The sequence below is a fragment of the Geosmithia morbida genome, assembly GCF_012550715.1.
Source record: "Geosmithia morbida isolate 1262 chromosome Unknown scaffold_2, whole genome shotgun sequence".
Lineage (NCBI taxonomy): Eukaryota > Fungi > Ascomycota > Sordariomycetes > Hypocreales > Bionectriaceae > Geosmithia > Geosmithia morbida.
Genome location: NW_023336189.1, coordinates 1,689,233 through 1,712,069, shown reverse-complemented (window position 1 = coordinate 1,712,069; position 22,837 = coordinate 1,689,233). Strand labels below are relative to the sequence as shown.

Sequence of the window (22,837 nt, the reverse complement as noted above, 5' to 3'; positions counted from 1 at the left end):
CCCCCCGTCCCCCCTCCTTGGGGGATTCCAGAGCCTTTCCCCATGAAGACGCGCTCGTCTGGGTCGGCCGATGGCGGTTCTGAATCCTCCGGAGAGTCTGATGTCCCCAAACCGAACAAAGTCGATCGTGCCGATACCCCAGCATTGCCCACGTCCGCAACGAGGAGCAGAAGCGCCGCCAATGGCCTCGCATGGAAGAATGGAAACGGTCATAGCAGCAGCACCAACGGCAACGGCCATGCAAAAAAAAGCGACACTACCGCCATGGTGACGCCTGTACCGCCTGTACCGCCGATCCAGCGCTCTTTATCTCCCACAACTTCCAACACCACGCCGACAAAGACGAGCCACGGAGCGACAATGCCTTCGAATGTGTGCCGAAGCCTATGGTCTATGTCGGCCTTCTCCTTGATGACGGCGTCTCTGGGCATAATCATACTACTCGCTATTGTCAACTCCTTGTTCACCTTCCGACTTGACCCCAAGGGCTACCATATGTCCTACATGCGACCAGACTATGTGCAATATCCTGAGTTCGACACTGAACATACCAGGTTCGCTACCAAATACTCGCTGTACTTGTACCGTGAGCAAGGAGTAGACGATCCCAATAGGCTCCATGGTATACCTGTCCTCTTCATCCCAGGCAACGCTGGAAGCTACAAGCAGGTGCGCCCCATCGCTGCCGAGGCCTCCAACTACTTTCATCAACAGCTGCAGAACGACGGACACTCAGTTGATTCCGGGATCCGCAACCTTGATTTCTTCACCGTCGACTTCAACGAGGACATTACCGCTTTCCATGGCCAAACTCTGCTTGACCAAGCCGAGTACCTAAATGAGGCCGTTCGCTTCATCCTTGGCCTATATTCAGACCCTCAGCAAACCGTCCGCGATGCACAGCTCCCTGACCCGACTTCCGTCATCGTCCTGGGCCACTCTATGGGTGGTGTAGTTGCCCGGGCGATGCTGGTACGGCCGAATTACCAAACGAACTCGATCAACACAATCATCACCATGTCGGCTCCTCATGCTCGGCCTCCTGTCACTTTCGATCGCCAGATTGTTCAGATATACGACGAGATCAACAGTTACTGGAGGGAAGCATATTTGCAAAAATGGGCCAACAACAATGCGCTGTGGCATGTCACTCTCGTCTCGATTGCCGGCGGAAATCTGGATACTATTGTGCCGTCGGACTACGCGAGCGTCGAATCACTCGTCCCCGAGACCCATGGTTTCACCGTCTTCACTACAGGAATTCCGACTGTCTGGACCAGTATGGACCACCAAGCCATCTTATGGTGCGATCAGTTTAGAAAAGTTGTCTCACGAGCTCTGCACGAAGTCGTGGATGTCAACCGCGCCTCCCAGACAAAGCCTCGTGCCGAAAGGATGCGTGTGTTGAAGAAGCGATTCCTTTCAGGTCTTGAGCCCGACTCCGAGAAAGCGGCACACGTCAAAAGAGGCACAACTCTCCTTACCATCGACCACGCCTCCGCCAGAATCGTTCCAGCCGGAGATCGTCTGGTTCTGTCCAAGCTTGGCAGCCATCAAAGGGGTAAGGCGCACTTAATGCCCTTGCCCCCGCAAGGGTCCCCAGAGTTGAGGCGCTTCACATTGCTGAGCAGTGCCGGCCTTGAAGAGAATGGTAAGAGTGGGATTGAAGTTCTGCTCTGCAGTGTCTTCACCGGGTCTAGCTCACCACTTACTTCGAGCATCAACCTGTCTGAAGGGTCTGGCAGTTCTACCAAGCTGGCCTGCGAGAATGCCGCAGACGATGCAGTCGTACTGCCGGCCTCTACATTCTCCAGTCGTTACCCGTTCCTCCTTGAAGGAGAACATGGTCCGGAACCGTTCTCGTACCTTCAGTACGATCTCGATCGTCTTTCGGAACATCAATTTGTCGTCATCGTGGATAAGGCCCCGACAGAAACACGCCATTTTATGATTGCTGAGTTCAGCGGCCACTCGGAATTCCACCAGCGACATGATATCACCCTACAGAATCTTCTTACCTTTGGCCTTTCTACAACCTTGCCTGCGGGTCGCCCCATGGTTGCGGAATTGGAGATACCGAGTATCACCTCCAGTTTACTAGCCTACCGCCTAGACCTCAAGGGCGAATCTGTAGCAGACAAGACAGCACTATTCGCACCAATGGTCCGTCAATACGTTGACCGGCCATACGAGTCTCGCTTCTTTGTCAATACCGACCGTATCGATGTCCGACTTCATGGCACGGCCCCCTACGTGCCACCGTCTCTCTCGAAGCGACCCCGGAAAGGGCTCACATTTCAATTTTGGGTCGACCCGTCCATTGAATCACCGTTGCATATTCAACTCAGTGTGGACATCCTGGGGAGCCTTGGAAATCTGTACATGCGCTACCGCACCATTTTGGCAGCATTTCCACTGCTCATCGTTACGCTTGTTCTGCGCAAGCAGTTTCGAGTGTATGATCGGACAGGGATGTTTGTCTCATTCTCGAGGAGCCTGGATCTATCCCTGAGGCAGTCCATCCCCCTGCTGCTCCTGTCAATGACGCTGCTATCAACATCGGTGGGAGAGGCTGCCATCTCGAGATGGTGGCCGACACTAAACGGAAAGGGCTTATCTCCCCACGCCCTGAACTTCCATCGAAATGATCTGTTCATTGGCACTGACGACCCTTTCTTCCGGGCTCTAGTCCCCCTCATTGGGTTGGTATGCATCGGTATCTGCGTCGGTCTTCACTACTGCACTCTGGTCGTGACATACATCCTGGCTGCTCTTTACGGCCTAGTTGGCCCGTCACTGACGCCGGGTTCCAACATGGAGCCGCGACGAATCCGATCGTCTCTAGTTCCCTCGACGCCTCGAAGAAGAATGATAACCGCAGTAGCTCTGCTTCTCCTGGTATCATTCTTCATCCCATACCAGTTTGCTTACCTGGTCGCATGCTTGGTGCAGCTTTTCACCGTCGTGCGAGCACTGCACGCCACGGGACATGCTTCCAACAGCAGCTACAACTACTACCACTACACCCATTCGGTGCTACTCCTCATGCTCTGGGTACTGCCAATCAACCTCCCTATTCTGGCGGTATGGATTCGTAACTTGGCCGTACACTGGCTCACGCCCTTCTCATCTCACCATAATATTCTATCCATCATGCCGTTCATCCTGCTTGTTGAGAATCTGACAACGGGAAGGATGATTCCACGCCTCAACGGCGGCTTATGCCACGTCACGAGCGTACTTCTGTTTGCCACAGCGCTGTGCGCTGGAGTATACGGCGTCTCCCACGCCTATATTCTTCACCAACTTGTGAACGTGATAGCCGCCTGGCTTGTCATAGTCCATTCAACGACGAATCCGTGGTCCCTCAACGGCATTGGTACCATGTTCGGTGGAAATACCGCCGAAGCTTGGAAAGGTGGCAAGGCGCCTTGACGTCCCGACGGAGAATGCTCCTTTAGCATAAAATGTATCACGAGCGGCTTTCGATTTTTTTTGTTCTTTCCCTTTTCCAACCACTGCAATTATCCCCATCCGGATTATTTCAGCATATATCAGCAAGCTGGCAGCTGCGCCGTCATGATCCGTTTGACAAACATTCAGCTTATTTTGGCATTACCATCGGTTCTGCGATGGGATTATCCTCTGGGAAAACAATGCGTCTTGGAGTCATAAATACGCACATCGTTCGTATTTCTGACCTTTTTTTTTTTTTTTTTTTGCGGATTTTGTCTGTCTCTCCTTCTGCATTGTTGAGCAGGATACAATAACTTGTCTTATATTGAGACTATTGTCGAAGAGGGAGAAGAGAGTGGTCAGAATACTTGCTCTTTTTGGTAATCGTCTTTTGTTTTTTCTTCTTATCGAGGCATCTGCTTGGCGTTCAAAGGGAATCAAGGGTACGGGATGTGAGAAACGAGTTTGGAGCTGGCATAATACTAGTATTTGATAATAAGGTTGGCAGGGCCCCCTTGTTGTGAACCCTTTTTATTGTCTTCTTTATATAGAAATAACAGGACGACGGAGGGCTTCAAACCCAGGACAGGAAGCAGTGAGCGGAGGAGGAACTCACAACTCATATAGCGAATAATGCCTTTTGAAATACGACAGATCGAAACACAAACGGCTACTGCCATCGTCGCGCGTGAAATGTTGAGATTGGGAAGATACTGCAAGTGGAATCCCATGATGCCTTAGGAGTAACGTTCTAGTATAGATGGGTATCTAGTATCCCTCTGTATGACAAAAGGAGAAAAAAAGAGCAACAAAAAAAGACATTAAACCAACACGTCTGTGTAGGCTCTGGCCAATCAACCCAAACGCCATATATCACTGTCTTTTCCGGATATGTTCCCAACCCGGTTATCTTCCTGGGGCTGCTAGATGGACCCTCCTACCTGCTATATTCGCCTGTATCTATGTAAAATATGTCGCTAAATCTGTCGCTTCCCTTCCCGTGCAATCATTCGATACTATTATGTATGTGCAGTCTTCTCCGGTGGGTTAGATCAAGAGCATCCTTATGTCAATCAGTCCTCTTCATTGCCCTTGTTAGGCAACCTCTGGTGGACGCGCTGGTGGTGGATGACCCATAGGGAAAAGACGAGTCCAACGCCACAGGCGCCAAAGGTCATCCAGTAGGCCGACCTGTAGCAGTCGATGCCGTCGAGACAAACGCGCTCGCCGTCGGGAAGTGTCGTGCTGTGTTTGTCAAAGTTGTGGCCGTAAAACAGGTTGTAGACGTTGGACGAGATGACAGGAGCCATGGACATGAAACCCCAATTCTGGCTGAGGCCACGGATGCCAAATGATTCGGCCACGATAGACGGAAAGACGCCAAATAGGAAACCGTAGCCGATACCCGAGAGACTGGATACCAGAACCAGGTAGTGAGGGTCTTCGATGGTGAGGGCGCAGGCCTGGGCTAGGAAGAAGACGAGGGTGGCCACAACGAGACACCATACACGGCTGGCGTGCATCTTCTTGACGAGGAAGTCGGATCCGACACCTGCCAGGGTTTAATATACGATATTCAGTTTGGGTTTGCAAGGCATTTGAGGAGGAGGGGATAGAACCAACCGCTCGAAAGTCTGCCCAAGAAGCTACCGATGGACAGAATAGAAACGTGCATCTGCTGTCTGCCCACGAGGAACTCTCGACTCACGTCCTTGTCGTATCGCTGCCAAAGGCTCTTGGCGTTGTTTCCGATGTTGCTGGTAGGCGTGAGCTAATCAGTCCGGATTATTCTCCTCATGCAGGGCGCGCATGATTAAAAGGAGTTTGTTGGGAAAAGGGGGGGTCATACTTAATGCTCATGATGCCAATACCAGCAAGGATGGCCATGATGAGCCAGAGTTGCCAAAAGTCGAGACTACGGAGGAGGCTAAATCCACGGATATCTAGTCGATGGGACATATCCAAATCAACACTGCTTCTTCCCACTAGTTCTTCGACGTCGGAGCTGGATATGAGGGAGGACGTTTCGTCGGCGCTCGCGCGGCGCTCTACCGCGGAGTTGACGGCAGGGGTTTCTGGGTCCCGGGTAGAAGATGAGGCTGCTGTTGTCGACGTACCAGGTTCAAGATCGTCATCTAGATTGCCGAGGTCTCGGCGTGCTTTGGCCTCCTTGGATGAGGCGCGGCGAGGGCCACTAGGACGGCGGTATTGTGTCTGTCGCTCGGAGTCGTCCTCATCGGATACGGCCTGGTAGGGCGAGTTGGCGTGGACCTTGAGAAACCAGAAACCGATAAAGGTGATGCCGCAGGTTCCGGCGGCGAGGAGCATCAAGAACGCGCTTGTGTCTCCCGGGAAGAAGAGTCCACCGATGGTCGAGAAGAAGAAGGCGCTCAGTCCAAAGGCAGCGAGGGGGAAGGCGGTCGCGGTGCCGCGGTGACCTGGCCAGTTAAGCGCCGAGGTCTTGATGGCTGCCGCAAACGCCATGCAGCCACCAAGTCCAGACAGGAACGAGAAGAAGGACAACAACAAAACGGAACCGGACCCGCTGTCGTAGGCCTGGTGGAGAGGGAAGTAGCCCACGGCGAGAAGCAGGGCGCCACCCAGGACGGCAGGCCGGGGGCCGCGGTTATCGATGAACATGCCGATGGGGACTCCGAGCAAGTACATGCCCAGGTTGCCAAAAAGTCCGATCAAATTGCTCTCAGTGGCCGAGAGCTTGAGCTTCTCGGCAAACTGCGGCGCCCATGCCGAGTAGACATACTGAAAACAGTCAGCAACTAAACACGTCCGTAGATGAATATGGGACGTCTCTTTCAATCCAGATTCAAAAACTCACGTTGGAACCACAGGCGAGGGCGATGGCCGTAGCGGCTATGCTCGCGATGATACGAGAGCGCCGCAAGTCGTTACTGTGCTGCATCGTTGTAGATGTTGGAAGCGGGCATCAACGGTAGATAGTCATTTAGGCACAGTCAACGATATGTACGAGAATAACGATAACAGTAACGAAAAGGATAAAGTATATTCTTGGAGGCTCGTCTTGAGAACAGCTCGTCTTGAGGTGAGAGGGGGAAGGAAGGAATGAAGCGAGAGTGAGATACGTAATCATAAGCAATCTTGTGGCCCCTGTGCTATCAATGTGGCCACGATGCTCAGGCGCATGAAGATGACAGTACATATACTGTGTGAAAGCTACCTGATACACACGACTTAATGGTGTCGGGGGATGACGAATACAGTGCAAATTGGGATTGCTGGCGAGACACTTGCCCGACTGGTTATCAGCCGTTGGCCATCCACCCGTTAGCGGTCCAATACTAATACTTGCATTTCCGTTGCAGCAGTCAGTCCATCGTCACCGCCATAGCAGCACTGTCTGACCCAGTTAAGTGATTAGATAAGTTTAGTGCCAAGACTTTTGTGACCTCACTTTGGATCCTCTCTCGTGCGCCCTCCGGATTCGCCTCGTCGCCAAAACTTCGCGAGTTTCCACTGTCATCGAGACATTCTTATCAGACAACACGATACACACTGAAGGGACACTCGTCTACACATAACCTCGAACCGAGCCACTGAACCAGCCGCCGCCCACAGCTTCGCAATGGGTGCCCTCTTGTCGCTGCCCCTGTTGGCATTGCCAAGCGTGGGCACGGTATGTCCCTCTTCCCAGCCGTCGTGGTGGCACCGCCCAACGATTAATTCACCATGCTGACTTGCCTTCTGTTTCTTTAGCTCGTGTCCTTTGGCGCCAGCTGCTGCGGAGCGGCCACATGCTCCATGGTCTGCAGCGCATGCGGGAAATGCGGTAACAGGTAACGGCTCTATCTTGCTTGGCTCCGCCCCATCGATGCGCGCTCAATGCTAACCAGTCGACTCAACAGTGTCGCAACCCGTATCGCATACGCTCTCATGCTTCTCATCAACTCCATAGTCGCATGGATCATGCTCACACCGTGGGCAATCAATAAGTTGCAACATCTTACTTTGGACTACGTTAAAATAGATTGTCCGACTGGACAATGCTATGGCTGGCTGGCCGTCCATCGCATCAACTTCGCCCTCGGCTTGTTTCACTTGATATTCGCTGGCCTCCTCTTTGGCGTCACTTCCTCCAAGAACCCTCGGGCTGCGATCCAGAATGGCTACTGGGGCCCCAAGATTATTGCCTGGCTCGCCTTCGTCGTTCTGTCATTCCTCATTCCTGACGAATTCTTTATGTTTTGGGGCAACTACATTTCGTACATTGGAGGCATTCTGTTCCTTCTACTTGGTCTCATTCTCCTTGTCGACCTTGCCCATAACTGGGCTGAATACTGCCTGGAGAAAATCGAGGATACTGACTCCAGATTCTGGCGCTTTGTTCTAATTGGCTCCACGCTCGGCATGTACATTGCGTCAATTGCAATGACTGTCGTCCAGTACATCTTCTTTGCTCCTTCCGGATGCTCTATGAACCAGGCTGCCATCACCATCAATCTACTTCTGTGGATTGGTATTTCGATACTCTCCATCAACCCGGCAGTCCAGGCACATAACCCCAAGGCTGGTCTTGCCCAGGCTGCCATGGTTGCTGTCTACTGTACTTACTTGACCATGTCCGCCGTCTCCATGGAGCCGGACGACAAGCACTGCAACCCCTTTGTGCGTGGCCAGGGGACGCGTACCACGTCCGTCGTTATCGGAGCTGTCGTGACTCTGCTGACGGTTGCATACACGACGACCCGTGCCGCAACGCAGAGTCTCGGCCTTGGAAGCGACTCCGGGGCAATTCGTCTCTCCGACGATGATGAGCATGATCTCGTTACACAGCAACCCGGAAGTCGGCGGCAGATGCGGGCCGAAGCACTTCGCCGAGCTGTAGAGGAGGGTAGCCTCCCGGCCGATGCCCTGCTTTCAGATGACGAGAGTGAGAGTGGTGGAGACAACAGCAACCACGACGACGAGAGGTCAAGCACGCAGTACAATTACACCATCTTCCACGTTATCTTCTTCCTGGCGACATGCTGGGTCTCGACGCTGCTTGTTCTTAGCCACGAGGAAACCGCGGAAGATGGTGATTTTGCCACGGTGGGCCGCACTTATGCGGCAAGTTGGATCAAGATTGTGAGCGCTTGGGCATGCCATGGCATGTATATTTGGACGCTTGTGGCGCCAATTGTTCTCCCCGAACGCTTTGATTTCTCGTAGCTTGCTTCAATCGCACGCGCAAACCTTCCTTAAACCACCATTACTCGGACCAGCACCGTTGCCCCCTTTCACAGCATCATTATCATTGTCCTATTATCTAGCAGAAACATGTCTTTCTAGCAGCTGTAGTGTTGTGTAACGGTACAACAACGTACCCGTCTCAATTGCAACTTCAAAACTGAAATTCAAAATCCTGTTTTCAAGTTTTAACTATGGCAGACAGCCGTGTCTGCTATGAGCTCGCAAGGCGCATGTCCTGTGCACATATATTCATGCACGATTCTTTCGTCCTCCCCGCGAGGCTACCCAACCAAGGGCCGGGAATTTGTCGTCAGAGGTGTAGCGATACCTAAGCACATATAGTAGGCAGCGGCAATGAGAGACGCATTGGTGTACAAAGGCGAAGTCGCTTCTTTGGCAAAGGTCGTGCAGCTTGGCAAGATGGAAAAGGGGTGGTTATTAGCATCACACTCAAACTAGAGCAGACCTTGTGATGATACTCACTTGGATACCATGAATCCAATGAGAAGCTACCGCCGGCTTTCTGTCTCAACCGCATGAAAATACGGTTGGTTACGCATGATGTCTCTTTTCTACAACCGAGAATATAACAACCCGTATATCGTCAGCTGGCTGGCACAGTAAAGAAGCCCCAGGCGTATGTGTCTCACGCGCATGAGTATGTGCAGAAGGATCTGTCCGGCGTATACGGTGGTATAGGCATACAGCCTTGCTTGGATTTCATCTTCTCCCCCTCTTTGTGCAACCGCGGAAGGTTAGTAAACCTGTCTGTCGTGGAAAGTATCCTAGAGCAATGCGGAAACAACTCACAAGATGCGCGCTTTTTGCTCCGGCTCTGTTCCACCCGCTCCTCCACGGTTGATTATAGGGCCAAATCCACTGGTCCTGTTTCGTGTTCATATTTCTATAATGTAGACGGAGCAACAAATTCGTTGCATACGACGGAGGAGAGATGGGAAGGGGGGCAGACCCGAAATAAAGGAAGTTCTGATATAAATTGTAGCGATTTCCTCCCTCTCTTCTTTATCCTGCTGCCCCTTTAAGTATCATCTTCATCTTCCTATTTCGATTGACGCCAAGCATTCATAAACCATATCCATATTTCTTGATTTTGTCTATTGTATTGCCATCACCGTCATGGCGCAGGACCGCAGAAGTGACACCGTTCGTTTGTACGCCATATCCTACTCCAATAATCGTGTTGTCCTTCTTCTGCGGGGGTCTGGTTTACCGAAAGGGGATCCTTTTACTAATTACACTCCCTTTCCCGACAGGAGCAGTGATACATCTTCCGGACGCCATGTCTCCTCCAGCGCCACGTCTGAATGGCGAGACAAAGAGGCGTCACTTATGTTATCGGAATGGCTGCAAGCAACAAATCGCGACAGCGTTCCCATAACTGAGATCCTCTACAGAACCGGTGCCTCCTCAACTGTACTTTGTCAACCCTCCCACTCTTTTGCAATACTTCTGTGACTAACACCTTTCCTAGGCACACGATGATAAAGCAGCTTCGAGGACTCAGCCCCTTTGAGAGCGAGTGTAAATTATAAAAGGGCTTGAATTTGAGAGTTCCCAGGGTCGTCACTTTCAACGGACAGGGACAAAAGTTTGGTGTGGTAGTATTCGAAAAAGTTTATTTGTTTCCCAGGGAAAGTAAAAGCAGTTACTCTCTCGTTTGAATACCCGTATGCCCACTGGGCAGTCTTCTTCATGCTGTGATTGCTCTTCTTTTAATTATATTCTCCTGTCTTCCATTTGGAAGAAATTCTTTTTTGTTTTTGTTTACGCGTAACGAATAAAATCGTTGTCAACCGTCATTACGCCATAAAACCAACCCGCGGTTTGAAGAGAGGAAAGAAGAGGAGAAAAAAGGTCAAATAGTGAGCGGGGTCTTGCCAATTTCTGCTGCAGCGCCGGCCGCGTGGAATCCGTCCATAGTCACGGTGACAGCACCGGCTTGCACAAGCTGTAATGTATGGGTTAGTCATGTTTTCACTTATTGATCATAATTTATCAGAGTGACTCACTGCGCGAGAAAGGTCCTCTATCAGATCCGTGGCATCCTCAATTCCGACACACAAGCGGATGATGTCCTCTGGCATCTGGCGTTCGGCGCGGGTCTTGGCATCAATGCTAGCGTGGCTCATCTGGCAAGGCATGCTAATCAGACTGTTGACGCAGCCGAAGCTGACGCTGATGCCCCAGATCCTGGCAGCCTCGACAACCTTGGACGACACGACAGGGTCGCCAGTCTCAAAGGAGAGGACTGCACCGGCACCGCGGGCTGTCGACCAGTGCAAGTCGTACTGGGGGTGGGATTTGAGACCGGGATAGCGGACGCGGAAGCCATGGGACTCGAGAAACTCGGCAACGGCCTGTGCATTGGCTTGCTGCTTCTCCATACGGATGGCGAGCGTCTTGACGCCACGCATGAGCAGGAAGGAGTCGTTGGGTGACAGGCCACAGCCGGTCGAGTTGATGGTGAAAAAGAGCCTGTTGCCAATCTCGGTGTCGTTGGTGGCAATGATACCGGCCATGATGTCGTGGTGACCAGACAGGTATTTGGTTCCGGACTCGTAGACAATATCGGCACCGATCTCGAGGGGATTAAGGAGCATGGGCGACATCATGGTGTTGTCGACAACGACGAGAGACTTGGGGTTGACCTCGTGGGCGTAGGTGGCGATGCTCTGAATATCGACAATCTTGATGAGAGGGTTGGTGGGGGTCTCAAGGAGGACCATAGCCGTCTTCTCAGAAATGCTGGCCTTGACGACGTCGACCTTCGTTGTGTCAACGTGGCGTACCGTGATGCCCTGGTTGGTACCGAGATATGTCAGGAGACGGTGGGTGCCGCCATAGAGATCATCACCGGTGATGACCTCATCGCCAGGTCGGAGGAGTCGCGAGATGACATCCAGGGCGCCCATACCTGAGGAGACGGCGAGGGCGCGGTTGGCATTCATGATCTTTGCCATGTGTCGCTCGAGATGGGTTCGCGTGGGATTGCCCGAACGCGTGTAGTCGTACTCAGATTGACCACCGTAAGCTGTCGTCTGCTTGAAGGTGGCGGATTGGTAGATAGGGATGCTCGAGGCGCCGTACTGGTCCTTGCTGTCTGTGTAGACGAGTTCGGTGGCGAAAGCGTAGCGCCGCCGTCCGTTTCGCGGACTAGATGGAGCAGGAGATGGGGGGAGGTCGTTGCCATCTAGATCGACCCGGCTGAGAGGGTGACTAGACTTAGCGACTGGCTTGTTGCCATTTGGCTGAGGGGCAGCCATGACAATGATGAGCGGTTCAAGAAATTCCGGGGGCGAAGGGTAGGGAGGTGGGACGAGTATAGGAAATAGTAATGGGGGAAGTTAATGTGACGTTGTGAAGGAAGAAAATCTCAAGACTGGCATTCGGTGGGTGGATGGATTGATAGATACAAATAGGTCTTGAAGGTGAATAGATGGTGAAAAGATGGTAAAAAGATGGTGGGCGGACTCATGCTGTGGGGTAACCCTGATAAATGGTACTTGTGCCTGTGAGCTCTGTATAATTTTAGTATCTCATCTTGCTCTTCTAGTAATACATGATATGGAGCATTAGAGGGTCATTGCTTTGCAGTTGCCCTGCCTGACTGGCTTATGATGCCCGTCGACTATCTCTCCAGGGCCGATTTACGGAGGGAGACTTGTTAAAAAGCACCTTTTCCGTACGACACTCTACTGAGAGTGCATATGTACCCCGCTATCCATGAGCCATTGCGCTGAATGCCGAATGACCGGCTTCGAATGACGTGCTTCAATACAGTATCCACCCTGTACATTGCACTGTCCCGAGACTCCGGAGGCTCCGATCCCATATCATGGGATTGCAACAGTAGTAATACTAGCTGTACTTAACTTTTTGAAAAAGTGAGTACGATAGTGTGCCCTTCATTCTTATGGCTTAATTCACGATTGCTTCATTGCAAACAATTACCGCCACTACCAGACTAATGTCGTGCGATTTCAATATCCATGGTATCCTGATTATATTCGCATATCCGCTGGTGACTTATTGACTAGTTTGATACTCGCTCGTGTTTGAATGGCGTCATATACACAATCCCGCAACCCCTGTGAATATGTAATACTTCGTGACCGTAATACAGCACCCTCGCTTTTATATCACTCAATCCTGAGGCTCGGCAATGGGCTCATCGACATCCTCGTACTCGTCACTTGACGATGGCTTCTTCTCAACCACATGCACCGAGTTCTGCCTGGGTGCGTGTGTCTGACCCCGGGTGCTAACTCCCCCCAGGAAGTCGGAAGTCCTGATACCCCTAAAATCGTCTGGGTTGACTGGCGCCATGGCCCGGCCCTGTCCTCTGTGTTGCTTCATGTACTCGCGCACAGGGGCCATGGCTGCATCCCGGCAGGCCTCCTTCAGGTCACTGCCAGACATCCCTGCGCTAACCTTGGCAACATAGTCGAGGTCAAACTCGTTCTTATCCGTCTTCGTCCCGTCCAGTACGAGCTGCAGAATTCTCCGGCGCTGCTCGCGGTTGGGTAAAGAGACGGGGAACTTCTTTGGCATACGGCGCAAGATGGCCTCGTCAATGTCGTGGATGCGGTTAGTGGCTCCGAGAACCACAATCTGTGCAGGTTTCCCAGACGAATCTGACGACGTCAGTCCGTCCCAGAGGGTCATGAACCTATCCGATGTTAGCTGGTGTTCTGGCCCTTAATGGGTAAGCCTTTGGAGGCAAGGAGATACTCACTCAGCCTTGACCATGCCGCTCGCCTCATGCTCTCCACTCCTGCGTGTTCCCAGCAAGGCATCAATCTCGTCGATGAAGATGATGGCGGGCTGCATTTTGCGGGCAAGGGAAAAAACGGCACGGACAATCTTGTTGGAGTCGCCGTACCACTTCTCGGTGAGCGTAGAAATGTGAAGGTTGATGAAAGAGGCGCCACTCTCATGGGCCATGGCCTTGGCCAGCATCGTCTTTCCGCAGCCGGGGGGGCCGAACAATAGGACGCCCGAGGGAGCTGATAGCAGCGACTTGGCGTGCGAGTATATGTGAGGCATCGTCAGTGGATAGATGACGGCTTCCTTGATTTCCTCGATGATTGACTCAAGGCCACCAATGTCTAGTACTTTTTGTTAGCACCTGTGCGTCATTCCACGTGAAACAATCGGCCATCTTGGACAGCCTTTAGCTGCCGACACCGACGTACCATCAAATCCCACGGGTATGTCTTCGGGCGCCACCATCTCCAATGCAATCAAGCTCTCGTATTCATTGAGACGTAAGTCTTCTACTCCCCGTCTTGAGCCGCTGCTTGTGTCGCCATCGGGGTCTTGGTTGTCTCGATGTCGCCGGTTCAGACGTTCGAGGTGTGCCTTGGCCTGGTTCTTAGCCTGCTCTTGCCGCTCCTTGTCGGGATCTGCCAGGTTGCTGAGTATCGGATTCAAAAAGGTTCTCGCCACATAGATGCCTGCTGTCATCTTGCCCGCCAGCCATCGTCAGCATCAGGTTCCACCTACGCATCTCGGGCGTTGACCCCCTCCCCCAGACTTACCACGCCTGCAAACAGCATGACGTCCATGGCGACATCGCCAAGTCTGCGTCGTTCACTCATCCCGATGGCCAAGTTTAGCCAAGATGAGGTTTGTTCGGGCATCAGATGCCAAGCATCGGATGGATGGAAGATGTATGCGAGTGTCTGACTTGGGAGAATAGCGGCAGCACGGGATCAAGATTCAAAGACGCTGCAATGCCTGGCTACCACACAAGAAGAATGCAGGGGCAGAAGAGCACAACCACTTTCGAATTATATACCGGCTTGAAAATGATGCAGATAGAATCAACCAAGAAAGAAACTTGGGTAATATTGGATGCTGTTTTTGCACGTGTAAAGGATGAAACATTAGTCCCCCGTATCCATTAATGCTTTGCGTCTCTCTAGTGTCGCGACGTTTAACTGCTTGTATGGACTTGAGCTAGTAAATTTGTTAGGTTCCTTGCCTGAGGCACTATCTGGACCTCCATATTGCACCAATACGACAGTCGAGCCCAATGTACGCGACCCACCCGCACATTGTACAGATTACACACACATATGCACAACTCCTCTGTTTACTTTCGTCCTAATTGGGAATGTCCCTCCAAAACATCGAATGTCCCCTCTCATGCCTTTAATTGATTATTCTCTAACGAAGTTTGGTCGCGCCTCGAATGTCTAAATATTATGCACCCAAAAAAGAACAGTCGCTGTTCTCCAACACTTTCGTTTCTACCCTCAGGATTACCGCACTTCCTTCCTTATTTATAGTCACATATCTATCCTTACGCGCTTGCCATGCCGCGTGTTAGAGCCGGTCCAGGCTTCTCCGGCCTCATAGGGTCTGACTCTGAGCCCGATTTCGATAACTTCCATACGGCAGTGTCTTCGTCATCACTGGCTCCCGGAAAGTCTATGGGAATTACCAAGTCACGCGGTCGACCGCTGGCAAACGCTCACAAAGTTACCAAGCCCGCCCCGAAAGGTGTCCAGCAAACGAATGGCACTGCGACAGCCCGACAAGCCCTCCAGGACAAAACTGGCAGCGCAGATACGAATGGAAGATCGTGCAGACACGCAGACAATTCCCACATGGAACCCGATCTTGTAAAGCCAACGCAGCCAGCACGCGCCCGACCCAAAACCACCAGTATTGCACCAACCAAGGCCAGCTACAAGCCTACAACTACACAAGGCCCACCACCTAAGGCGCAACATGTCCCGGAAGAAGACGCGTTCGAAACAGGCCGAGAAGAGTCTATGGAAGTGGATGAGATTGGTCAGGTCGAACGCAAGGTTGAGGAAGAGTTTGAGGACAAACTGGAGGACGACCGCGTGGAATCCGTGGGGCCCAACAGGACAGGGAGAAAAACTTCTGCGGATGACGGTTCAGGTGATGTCAGTTTGCGACAGCAACTCGAAGAACTCGGCCGGCGCTATGAGAGCCTAGAATCAAGATACAAAGAACTTCGCGAGGTTGGGGTCAAGGAAGCAGAGCGCAACTACGACCGTCTCAAGAGGCAAGCAGACGAGAATAGTGCTGGTAAGTACTATGTACGTAGTTTCGATAGCACACACAATACTGATACACTTTTTTTGACAGCCTCAAGCAAGCTCATATCTGAGCTGAGAGCCGAGCTGGCAGCAAGGTCTTCTCTGGGCAGGAAGTTAGAGACCACCGAGACCCGATGCGACGACTTGCAGGTCAAGGTCGACCAGCTTAGCACTAGCCTAAGTGATGCCCGGTCAGAAATCAAGACATTGAACACCAAGCTGGCAGCGGCACGGAACGCCGAGATTAGTGCCAAGGTGAATGGGAGCACCATGAAAGCAAATGGCGGATTCAGAGGTCCTCCTACGGAAGTCGTCCAAACCGCACAGGCCAAGGAAGACTTATACGGTGACCTTACTGGACTTATCGTCCGGGGCATGAAGCATGAGGGAAAGGAAGATGTATTTGACTGCATCCAAGCTGGCCGCAACGGGAGTAAGACTACCCCCTTCCATTGAACCTCTAGATGCCGAGGGACTAACACTACTGTTCTTTTGTAGCCTTGCATTTCAAGCTGGCCCTGGAAACAGCAGATGCCAGTGGAAACTACGAAGATGTCCAGTACACGTACCGTCCACAGCTCGACCCTGGTCGCGACGGTGAACTGATGGATATTCTGCCTTATTACCTTTTGGAGGAGATCACTTTCCCACGGCCTCACGCATCCAAATTCTACAGCCGGGTAACCAAGTCACTTTCAGAATCGTTAGGCTAAAGTGAGAAGCGGGAAATGGTTGGGATTAAGGAACCGGGTTGAGGTGCTGAATTTGAATTGCTCTTGGCGTATAATATCCCCTTAATGGCGTTTACATGTCACAGAACAAGTACCATTGTGGTATTTAGCAGCTGGGCCTCCAGCTTAAAAAACCCTTTTGCAAAGCACTTTATTGTACGGTATAAAACAACCTTGAGATCCGTCACAGGCATCAAGGTTTCTCAGTTGCTTTTTATGCTGAGGGTGCATGACAGCTTAGACTGAACGGCCTTCGAACAGCTCACAAAACACGAACTTGGAGGTTTATTAATCATATTCATAGTTGGCAAATGTAAGTGGAACTAGTGATGCCTCAGACTGGTAGCGTATCAGCATGCACCGGATTCTCTGCAAACACATGATTCCCGTCGTATCCTCAAAGAAGCGCAACACGATCACGGTCAATCTTCCGGACAATTTTTCGATCGCGAGTCCGAGAAGCAACATTTCGAAGATTACGTAGCACAAGAGTGTATGCAATTGAACAAGGTTATGATAAATAAAGTCTAGTAACGTTGCTTTTCTCTGATGTAAAACAGAAACCCATGCTATGTTCACGATCATAATCAACGTCTTACATGACTATAAAAGGTAGGATAACCATTCTGATTTAGTAGGATCGTCGTCGGGAAGTCGATTGGAGTCTAGACCTAGAAAGCCCCGTTGTTTGTTTCGACATGCATGTTCAGAAGCCACACCATGTTGCTTCTCGCAGCTCCTGATAGCAACCATAGCTAAACCGGTAGGTTCATGTGCGTAGACAGTTTGGAGTTCTGCGCTGGCTGTCACACAAGTCCAGCTCACTCTGACTCAATGATAATATTATGTCGGATCTTACTCGAAGACCTGCGTGCTTGCACGCGCTAAAAGATCCAAATGCACATTCCCACGTGATACATCGTAGGCTCCATGATATTGGGGGAAGAAACACAGTCTTTTAGTACGCCTTCGTAGGATCTAGTATCGAGACCATATAACAAACCATTGAATCTTTAGACTTATATCTTAAGCCTAAGTCTGCAGATGGTACGGACGTGGTGTCGCTTGATCGTTTACGTGGAGGATGGAGAATTCGAGAATCAAGCCTAATTTCCCTTACGGCTGGAGTTTACGATACGCCGATTAAAGAAATATACTCTTACAATTTCGCAAAATTAATTTCTAATTCACGAGAGCCTAGGGGGTACAGTCGCTTGAAGAAGAAGAGATACAGATACAGCCTCTCAGCTCTCATATGGCTGTTACCAAGCACCATGAGGGAAGGAAAGAGACCATAGGAGGAAGGAGATCACCTGGGAAGGAAGGAGACCTGAGGTGCCAAAGGATATCAAATAAGGAATAATAGCCAAAAAGAGAAAGACAAACAAGATCAAAATAATAAACACAACTTGCGTTGCGTGTCTAGTGTTTTGTATCCTAATCCACACTTCATGATACCTGTTATGAGAGACGCTACAGTACATGCTCAACGATCAGCCACAGGGTCTGGGGTCTTGGCTTGAGGTCAGCTGGGATGCCATTGACGTCGGCTGAATCGACGTCCCGCTCATCCGTGATAGGGACCGTTCCATCCTCACTTAGGACATGGAAAACCAGGACTCGTGGAAGGGGTTTACGCAGTGGATTCTCGACGACGCTCCTGACGGAGCTTACGCCCAGAAGAGCGACGGTCAGGTGGTCATTGCGGCGACTGAGGGAGAGAACGCTGTCGTCAACACTGTCCCCCGTGACTGAATCCTGGAACAGATTGGTAGCGACTGTGTCTATGTCGATGATGACCGTGGTAGTCCTGTCATCTCTGCCCATCGGTTTGGGAGTTACTAGCCTCAGGTCGTGATTAAGGGTCAAGAGGGATGGATTCCTCGCGGGAATGGGGATTTGTGAATATATATATATATATATGTTTCTCCGTTCGTCAAGTCTAGTTTTCTTGAATCATAGGGTTTGATTTTCTGTATTTGTCAAAGATAGGAAGAGCATAGAAAAGAAAGAAAATTGAGTCGTTGTGCACCTTGATACGGTGCTGTAAAAAGAAGCATATTTGTATTTATTGGAAATCTTGTAACACCACAGAATTGATCCACTTTATCTACCTTGAGAGGTGGAAGCTGTGACACCACTACCGCGTGAGCATTTCATTGGCCACGCGTCTTGATATTTCTCTCTACTATGTATATGTACATTAATTTTTGTCCACGTCGCGAACAGTGTCAGGCCCCTTGGACACCAGACAGCCACGGAGTGCATTGATCTGGCTGGACAAGAAGAAGCTCCTATCATCTGCATACAGAATCGCGACACTTTCTTTATTGTAACCGTTTTCCTTCTTCTTCTCATCATTTCGGACTTGTTGCTAGGCTCCAGAACGAATGATTCCTCTCTTCATTTCTCAACGTTTGCTAGATCCAACCCCCCCTGTCTATCTCAAGATTCTCGCTGCCCCGAGCTATGGAAGTGCTTCCTTGGCATTGAATTTCTAACAGTCCGCCAAACCAGAGATAGCTTCGCTTTCCGCACACCAGCATCTCCCGGACTGCCGCCGCCATGACTGCCATCACTCGTTTCGGCTTCCTGGCTGCGGCCATGGTGTTCCACCTGGTCTACATTGTCTCCATCTTCGACATTTACTTTGTCAGCCCAGTCGTCTCAGGGATGCGCCTGTTTGGCGTGGAACGTCAACCTACAGACAGGGCGCCAGCCGACAGACTCGTTCTCTTTGTCGGTACGTGAAGGGCACGGCAGTAGTGTCACTTTCATACATGAGTCTAAGTGATGGTCATGGATCCACTGCTAACATCACTTCATATATCTAGGCGATGGGCTTCGAGCCGACAAGGCCTTCCAGTCTTTCCCACTGCCCTACCCCACCACAGATGACGACCTCGTTCCGCGGCCGCTCGCCCCTTTCCTACGCTCCAAGGTTCTCGAAGAGGGAACCTTTGGTGTGTCACACACTCGTGTCCCGACCGAATCACGTCCCGGCCACGTTGCCTTGATTGCTGGCTTGTACGAAGATGTTTCGGCCGTCGCTACCGGCTGGAAGCTCAACCCCGTCGGCTTTGACAGTGTTTTCAACAGGAGTCGCCATACCTGGAGCTGGGGCAGCCCTGATATTCTCCCCATGTTTGAGCGCGGTGCTGTCCCGGGCCGAGTGGACGCCTACATGTACGGGGCGGAGCTCGAAGACTTCTCCAAGGATGGCATGCATCTCGACTTTTGGGTTTTTGACCACGTCAAAGACTTCTTCGCCGAGGCGGCCGTCAACCCCGAGCTAAACAATGCCGTGCGCCAAGATAAAGTCGTCTTCTTCCTCCATCTGTTGGGTCTCGACACTACCGGCCACGCCAAGCGGCCCTACTCGCCCGAGTATCTCGACAACATCAGAATCGTCGATCAAGGTGTCAAGGAGGTCACAGAGCTCATCGACAACTTTTACAAGGATGGAAGGACTGCCTACGTCTTCACAGCTGACCACGGCATGAGCGACTGGGGAAGCCACGGTGATGGTCACCCAGATAACACCAGGACTCCATTGATTACCTGGGGTTCCGGTGTCGCACCCCCTCAACTATTTCCTGGCATGGTTGCACCAGGACACGATGAACTCTCATCCGACTGGGCACTAGACCATGTGCGCAGGCACGATATTGCACAGGCGGATGTTGCTGCGTTGATGGCGTACTTGATTGGCACCGAGTTCCCCGCCAACTCGGTTGGCGAGCTGCCTCTCTCCTACCTGGCAGCAAGCAGCAAGGAAAAGGCCGAGGCCCTCCTTGTGAACGCTCAAGGTATCCTGGAGATGTACCGTGTCAAGGAGGAACTGAAGCAGCAGAGGCAGCTCCGGTTCGTCCCTTACAGCCTCCTCAGCTCCGAGGGGCTAACCCCTGAGGAGCGATTATCAAGCATACGTGACCTCATTGTCGAGGGCAAGTATGAAGAGGCCGTGGAAGAGTGCGATGCTCTCATTGGACTAGGCCTCAGTGGCCTGCGCTACCTGCAGACGTACGACTGGCTTTTCCTCAGGACCGTCATCACTCTGGGTTACCTTGGCTGGATGGCATTTGCCCTAACGACAGTTGTCGACATGTTTGTCGTACCTATGGCGAACCCTCCGCAGAGGTCCTTTGCCAGTGTCATATTCTTTTCGTCAGTCCTGGTGGCACTCTATGCGTCATTTATCATCTCGAGCTCCCCTGCTACCTACTATATCTACTGCTTCTTCCCGGTTGTTTTCTGGGAAGAGGTCCATGCCCGCAAGGCCAGCATCGTCGAGGGAAGCAAGATCCTGTTTGGCCACATCAAGTCGGCGGGTGCCGTGTTGACTTTTGTTGTCAGCACTGGCCTTTACATTGCCGTCATCGAGTCACTAGCACTTGGATATATCCACCGCGAGATTTTCACCGGCCTGTTCCTCCTCGCAGCTTTGTGGCCAGCTGCCTACGGCATCGAGTTTCTTAGGTACCACGGCCTCCTCAGCGCCACTTGGAGCATATCATGCATTGCCATGAGTGTCTTTACACTTCTACCTGCCATGAAGGTGGAGAGTGTACCACTAATGTAGGTACATCCCCTATATACACTCCTTTTTCGCTTGTTTCTAACGCCCTGCAGCCTGGTTGGCGGAGCTTTGATGGTACTCATTGGGTTCCTGTACCTTGCGCTAGAGGACTTCGTTCTTGCCGACTTCACGCGGGTAGAAGGGATCAAGCCGGCCAGCTCTACAAGCCGAATTATTACCGGAATCCAGGTGGGATTGACACTACTGGCTACGCTGGTAACGCGATCCAGCGCTCTGTCACTCCAGGCAAACCGGGGCCTTCCAGTTGGAAACCAGATTGTCGGGTGGATCGTTCTCGGTACGCATCTTCCCCCGCACCGTTTATGTGCATACACGGTATTTACTGACTTCTTGAGATAGTCGTCTCGTTCCTGGCGCCCGTAGCGTACAGGCTAGATCCCAACCCCAGTACGCATTACATGCACAGGCTTATGGTGCTGTTCCTGACGTGCGCCCCTACATTCGTGATCCTCACTATCTCGTACGAGGGCCTCTTCTATGTGGCCTTTGGTATTACTCTGTTGACGTGGGTCAAGCTCGAGTACAGCATTCAGAGGTTTATGACGAGCTCGAGCACGTTGCCTGCGGTAGCGAGTACGACCACGAGCAGTAATGGCAATAGCAAAGCGGATGCCAAGGCGGAACGCCTTCTCCGACCACTGACCCTTTCAGACGCGCGCGTGGTACTCTTCTTCATGGTGCTCCTGCAATCAGCCTTCTTCAGCACGGGCAACATTGCGTCGATATCATCCTTCAGCCTAGAGAGTGTGAGCCGGCTGATTCCCGTGTTCGACCCCTTCTCGCAGGGCGCCCTACTCATCATCAAGCTCATGATCCCCTTTGCCTTGATGTCGGCTAACTTAGGTGTGCTGAACAAGCGTCTCGGTGTGGCGCCGTCGGCCCTCTTCATGCTGGCCATGGCACTGAGCGACATTCTCACTCTCTACTTCTTCTGGGTAGTCAAGGATGAAGGGTCATGGCTGGAGATTGGGTCGACAATTACGCACTTCCTCATTGCCAGTCTACTGTGCGTATTTGTAGCCTTGCTGGAGGGTGTCAGCTCCCTGTTTATTGCCGGTGTTAAGGTTGAACCGGCCCAGGTCCCTCCATCGATACAGAACAATGAGGGTAGCAAGAAGGGTATCGACGGAGAGGCACGCTCTACGGCAACCAAGTCCAAATAGCAGCTAGGGGGCCGTTTACGATAATTCAATAAAGCATCAACTACATACATTCCAGTTTTGTCTCCCGTGTGTAAAGTAGGTATGTAACGAGGGTCCGAGGGTCATGGGGTGCCGCGCGAGTGTGATAGCGCAACGTACCTGTACGTAACGTGTTAACGAACTAGCTTCACGCATTCGCTCTCCTTTCCTACTCGTACTAATCGACAAATGAGGAAGGGGTGTGTGAGGGAGATGCCACTTGCAGTGCTGTACGAGTAGGTCGTGGGTGAATAACTTTTGGTATTAGATCACGACGCTACGTTGTGACACAGATGCCGCTAGTTTCCTGGGGTATTCCGGCAACACCCGAGACCTTTCGAAGATGTGAACGTCATTTTCTCAACGGCAGATTGTACGAACAAAGCATGTATGTATCTTGGCATACCTGATTTAGATTCCAAGTCCTGCGGAGCGGAAGAAACGGAATAGGTTTCGATGGCCACGTCGAACGCTATTTGCAATCTTCAATGAGTGAGCGCCCCCTGCCTGTAGCCCCATGGGGAAGCGGGCTGGTTCCATGATCTACAAGTCTTGTCGGATCCG

At 51.6% G+C, this 22,837-nt stretch overlaps 9 protein-coding genes across 9 annotated transcripts; 5 read left to right on the top strand and 4 right to left on the bottom strand.

Moving 5' to 3' along the window:
- Positions 1–42: 42 nt before the first annotated feature.
- On the top strand, positions 43–3,435 carry GMORB2_4154 (PGAP1-like protein; the record flags this gene model as incomplete). Its single annotated transcript, XM_035466129.1, has 1 exon — positions 43–3,435. One exon carries the CDS (start codon positions 43–45, stop codon positions 3,433–3,435), a length of 3,393 nt encoding a protein of 1,130 aa, XP_035323966.1.
- Positions 3,436–4,529: 1,094 nt separating this feature from the next.
- On the bottom strand, positions 4,530–6,376 carry GMORB2_4153 (Nodulin-like; the record flags this gene model as incomplete). The annotated part of the gene is made up of 4 exons (XM_035466128.1): positions 4,530–5,008; positions 5,080–5,213; positions 5,306–6,216; positions 6,293–6,376. The coding sequence occupies 4 exons, from the start codon at positions 6,374–6,376 to the stop codon at positions 4,530–4,532; spliced, it is 1,608 nt and encodes a 535-aa protein (XP_035323965.1).
- A 681-nt stretch (positions 6,377–7,057) lies between these two features.
- On the top strand, positions 7,058–7,272 carry GMORB2_4152 (Serine incorporator (Serinc); the record flags this gene model as incomplete). Its single annotated transcript, XM_035466127.1, has 2 exons — positions 7,058–7,108; positions 7,189–7,272. The coding sequence occupies 2 exons, from the start codon at positions 7,058–7,060 to the stop codon at positions 7,270–7,272; spliced, it is 135 nt and encodes a 44-aa protein (XP_035323964.1).
- Positions 7,273–7,314: 42 nt separating this feature from the next.
- GMORB2_4151 (Serine incorporator (Serinc)) lies at positions 7,315–8,643 on the top strand (the record flags this gene model as incomplete). The annotated part of the gene is made up of 1 exon (XM_035466126.1): positions 7,315–8,643. The coding sequence occupies one exon, from the start codon at positions 7,315–7,317 to the stop codon at positions 8,641–8,643; it is 1,329 nt and encodes a 442-aa protein (XP_035323963.1).
- Positions 8,644–10,540: 1,897 nt separating this feature from the next.
- Positions 10,541–11,948, bottom strand: GMORB2_4150 (cysteine-S-conjugate beta-lyase; the record flags this gene model as incomplete). Its single annotated transcript, XM_035466125.1, has 2 exons — positions 10,541–10,633; positions 10,695–11,948. The coding sequence occupies 2 exons, from the start codon at positions 11,946–11,948 to the stop codon at positions 10,541–10,543; spliced, it is 1,347 nt and encodes a 448-aa protein (XP_035323962.1).
- An 880-nt stretch (positions 11,949–12,828) lies between these two features.
- GMORB2_4149 (AAA+-type ATPase, SpoVK/Ycf46/Vps4 family) lies at positions 12,829–14,285 on the bottom strand (the record flags this gene model as incomplete). Its single annotated transcript, XM_035466124.1, has 4 exons — positions 12,829–13,354; positions 13,421–13,793; positions 13,881–14,151; positions 14,226–14,285. The coding sequence occupies 4 exons, from the start codon at positions 14,283–14,285 to the stop codon at positions 12,829–12,831; spliced, it is 1,230 nt and encodes a 409-aa protein (XP_035323961.1).
- A 720-nt stretch (positions 14,286–15,005) lies between these two features.
- On the top strand, positions 15,006–16,474 carry GMORB2_4148 (DNA repair exonuclease SbcCD ATPase subunit; the record flags this gene model as incomplete). Its single annotated transcript, XM_035466123.1, has 2 exons — positions 15,006–16,194; positions 16,260–16,474. The coding sequence occupies 2 exons, from the start codon at positions 15,006–15,008 to the stop codon at positions 16,472–16,474; spliced, it is 1,404 nt and encodes a 467-aa protein (XP_035323960.1).
- A 1,491-nt stretch (positions 16,475–17,965) lies between these two features.
- On the bottom strand, positions 17,966–18,552 carry GMORB2_4147 (uncharacterized protein; the record flags this gene model as incomplete). Its single annotated transcript, XM_035466122.1, has 2 exons — positions 17,966–18,302; positions 18,533–18,552. 2 exons carry the CDS (start codon positions 18,550–18,552, stop codon positions 17,966–17,968), a joined length of 357 nt encoding a protein of 118 aa, XP_035323959.1.
- Positions 18,553–19,057: 505 nt separating this feature from the next.
- On the top strand, positions 19,058–22,255 carry GMORB2_4146 (GPI ethanolamine phosphate transferase 1; the record flags this gene model as incomplete). Its single annotated transcript, XM_035466121.1, has 4 exons — positions 19,058–19,235; positions 19,327–21,070; positions 21,125–21,369; positions 21,432–22,255. The coding sequence occupies 4 exons, from the start codon at positions 19,058–19,060 to the stop codon at positions 22,253–22,255; spliced, it is 2,991 nt and encodes a 996-aa protein (XP_035323958.1).
- Positions 22,256–22,837: the final 582 nt, after the last annotated feature.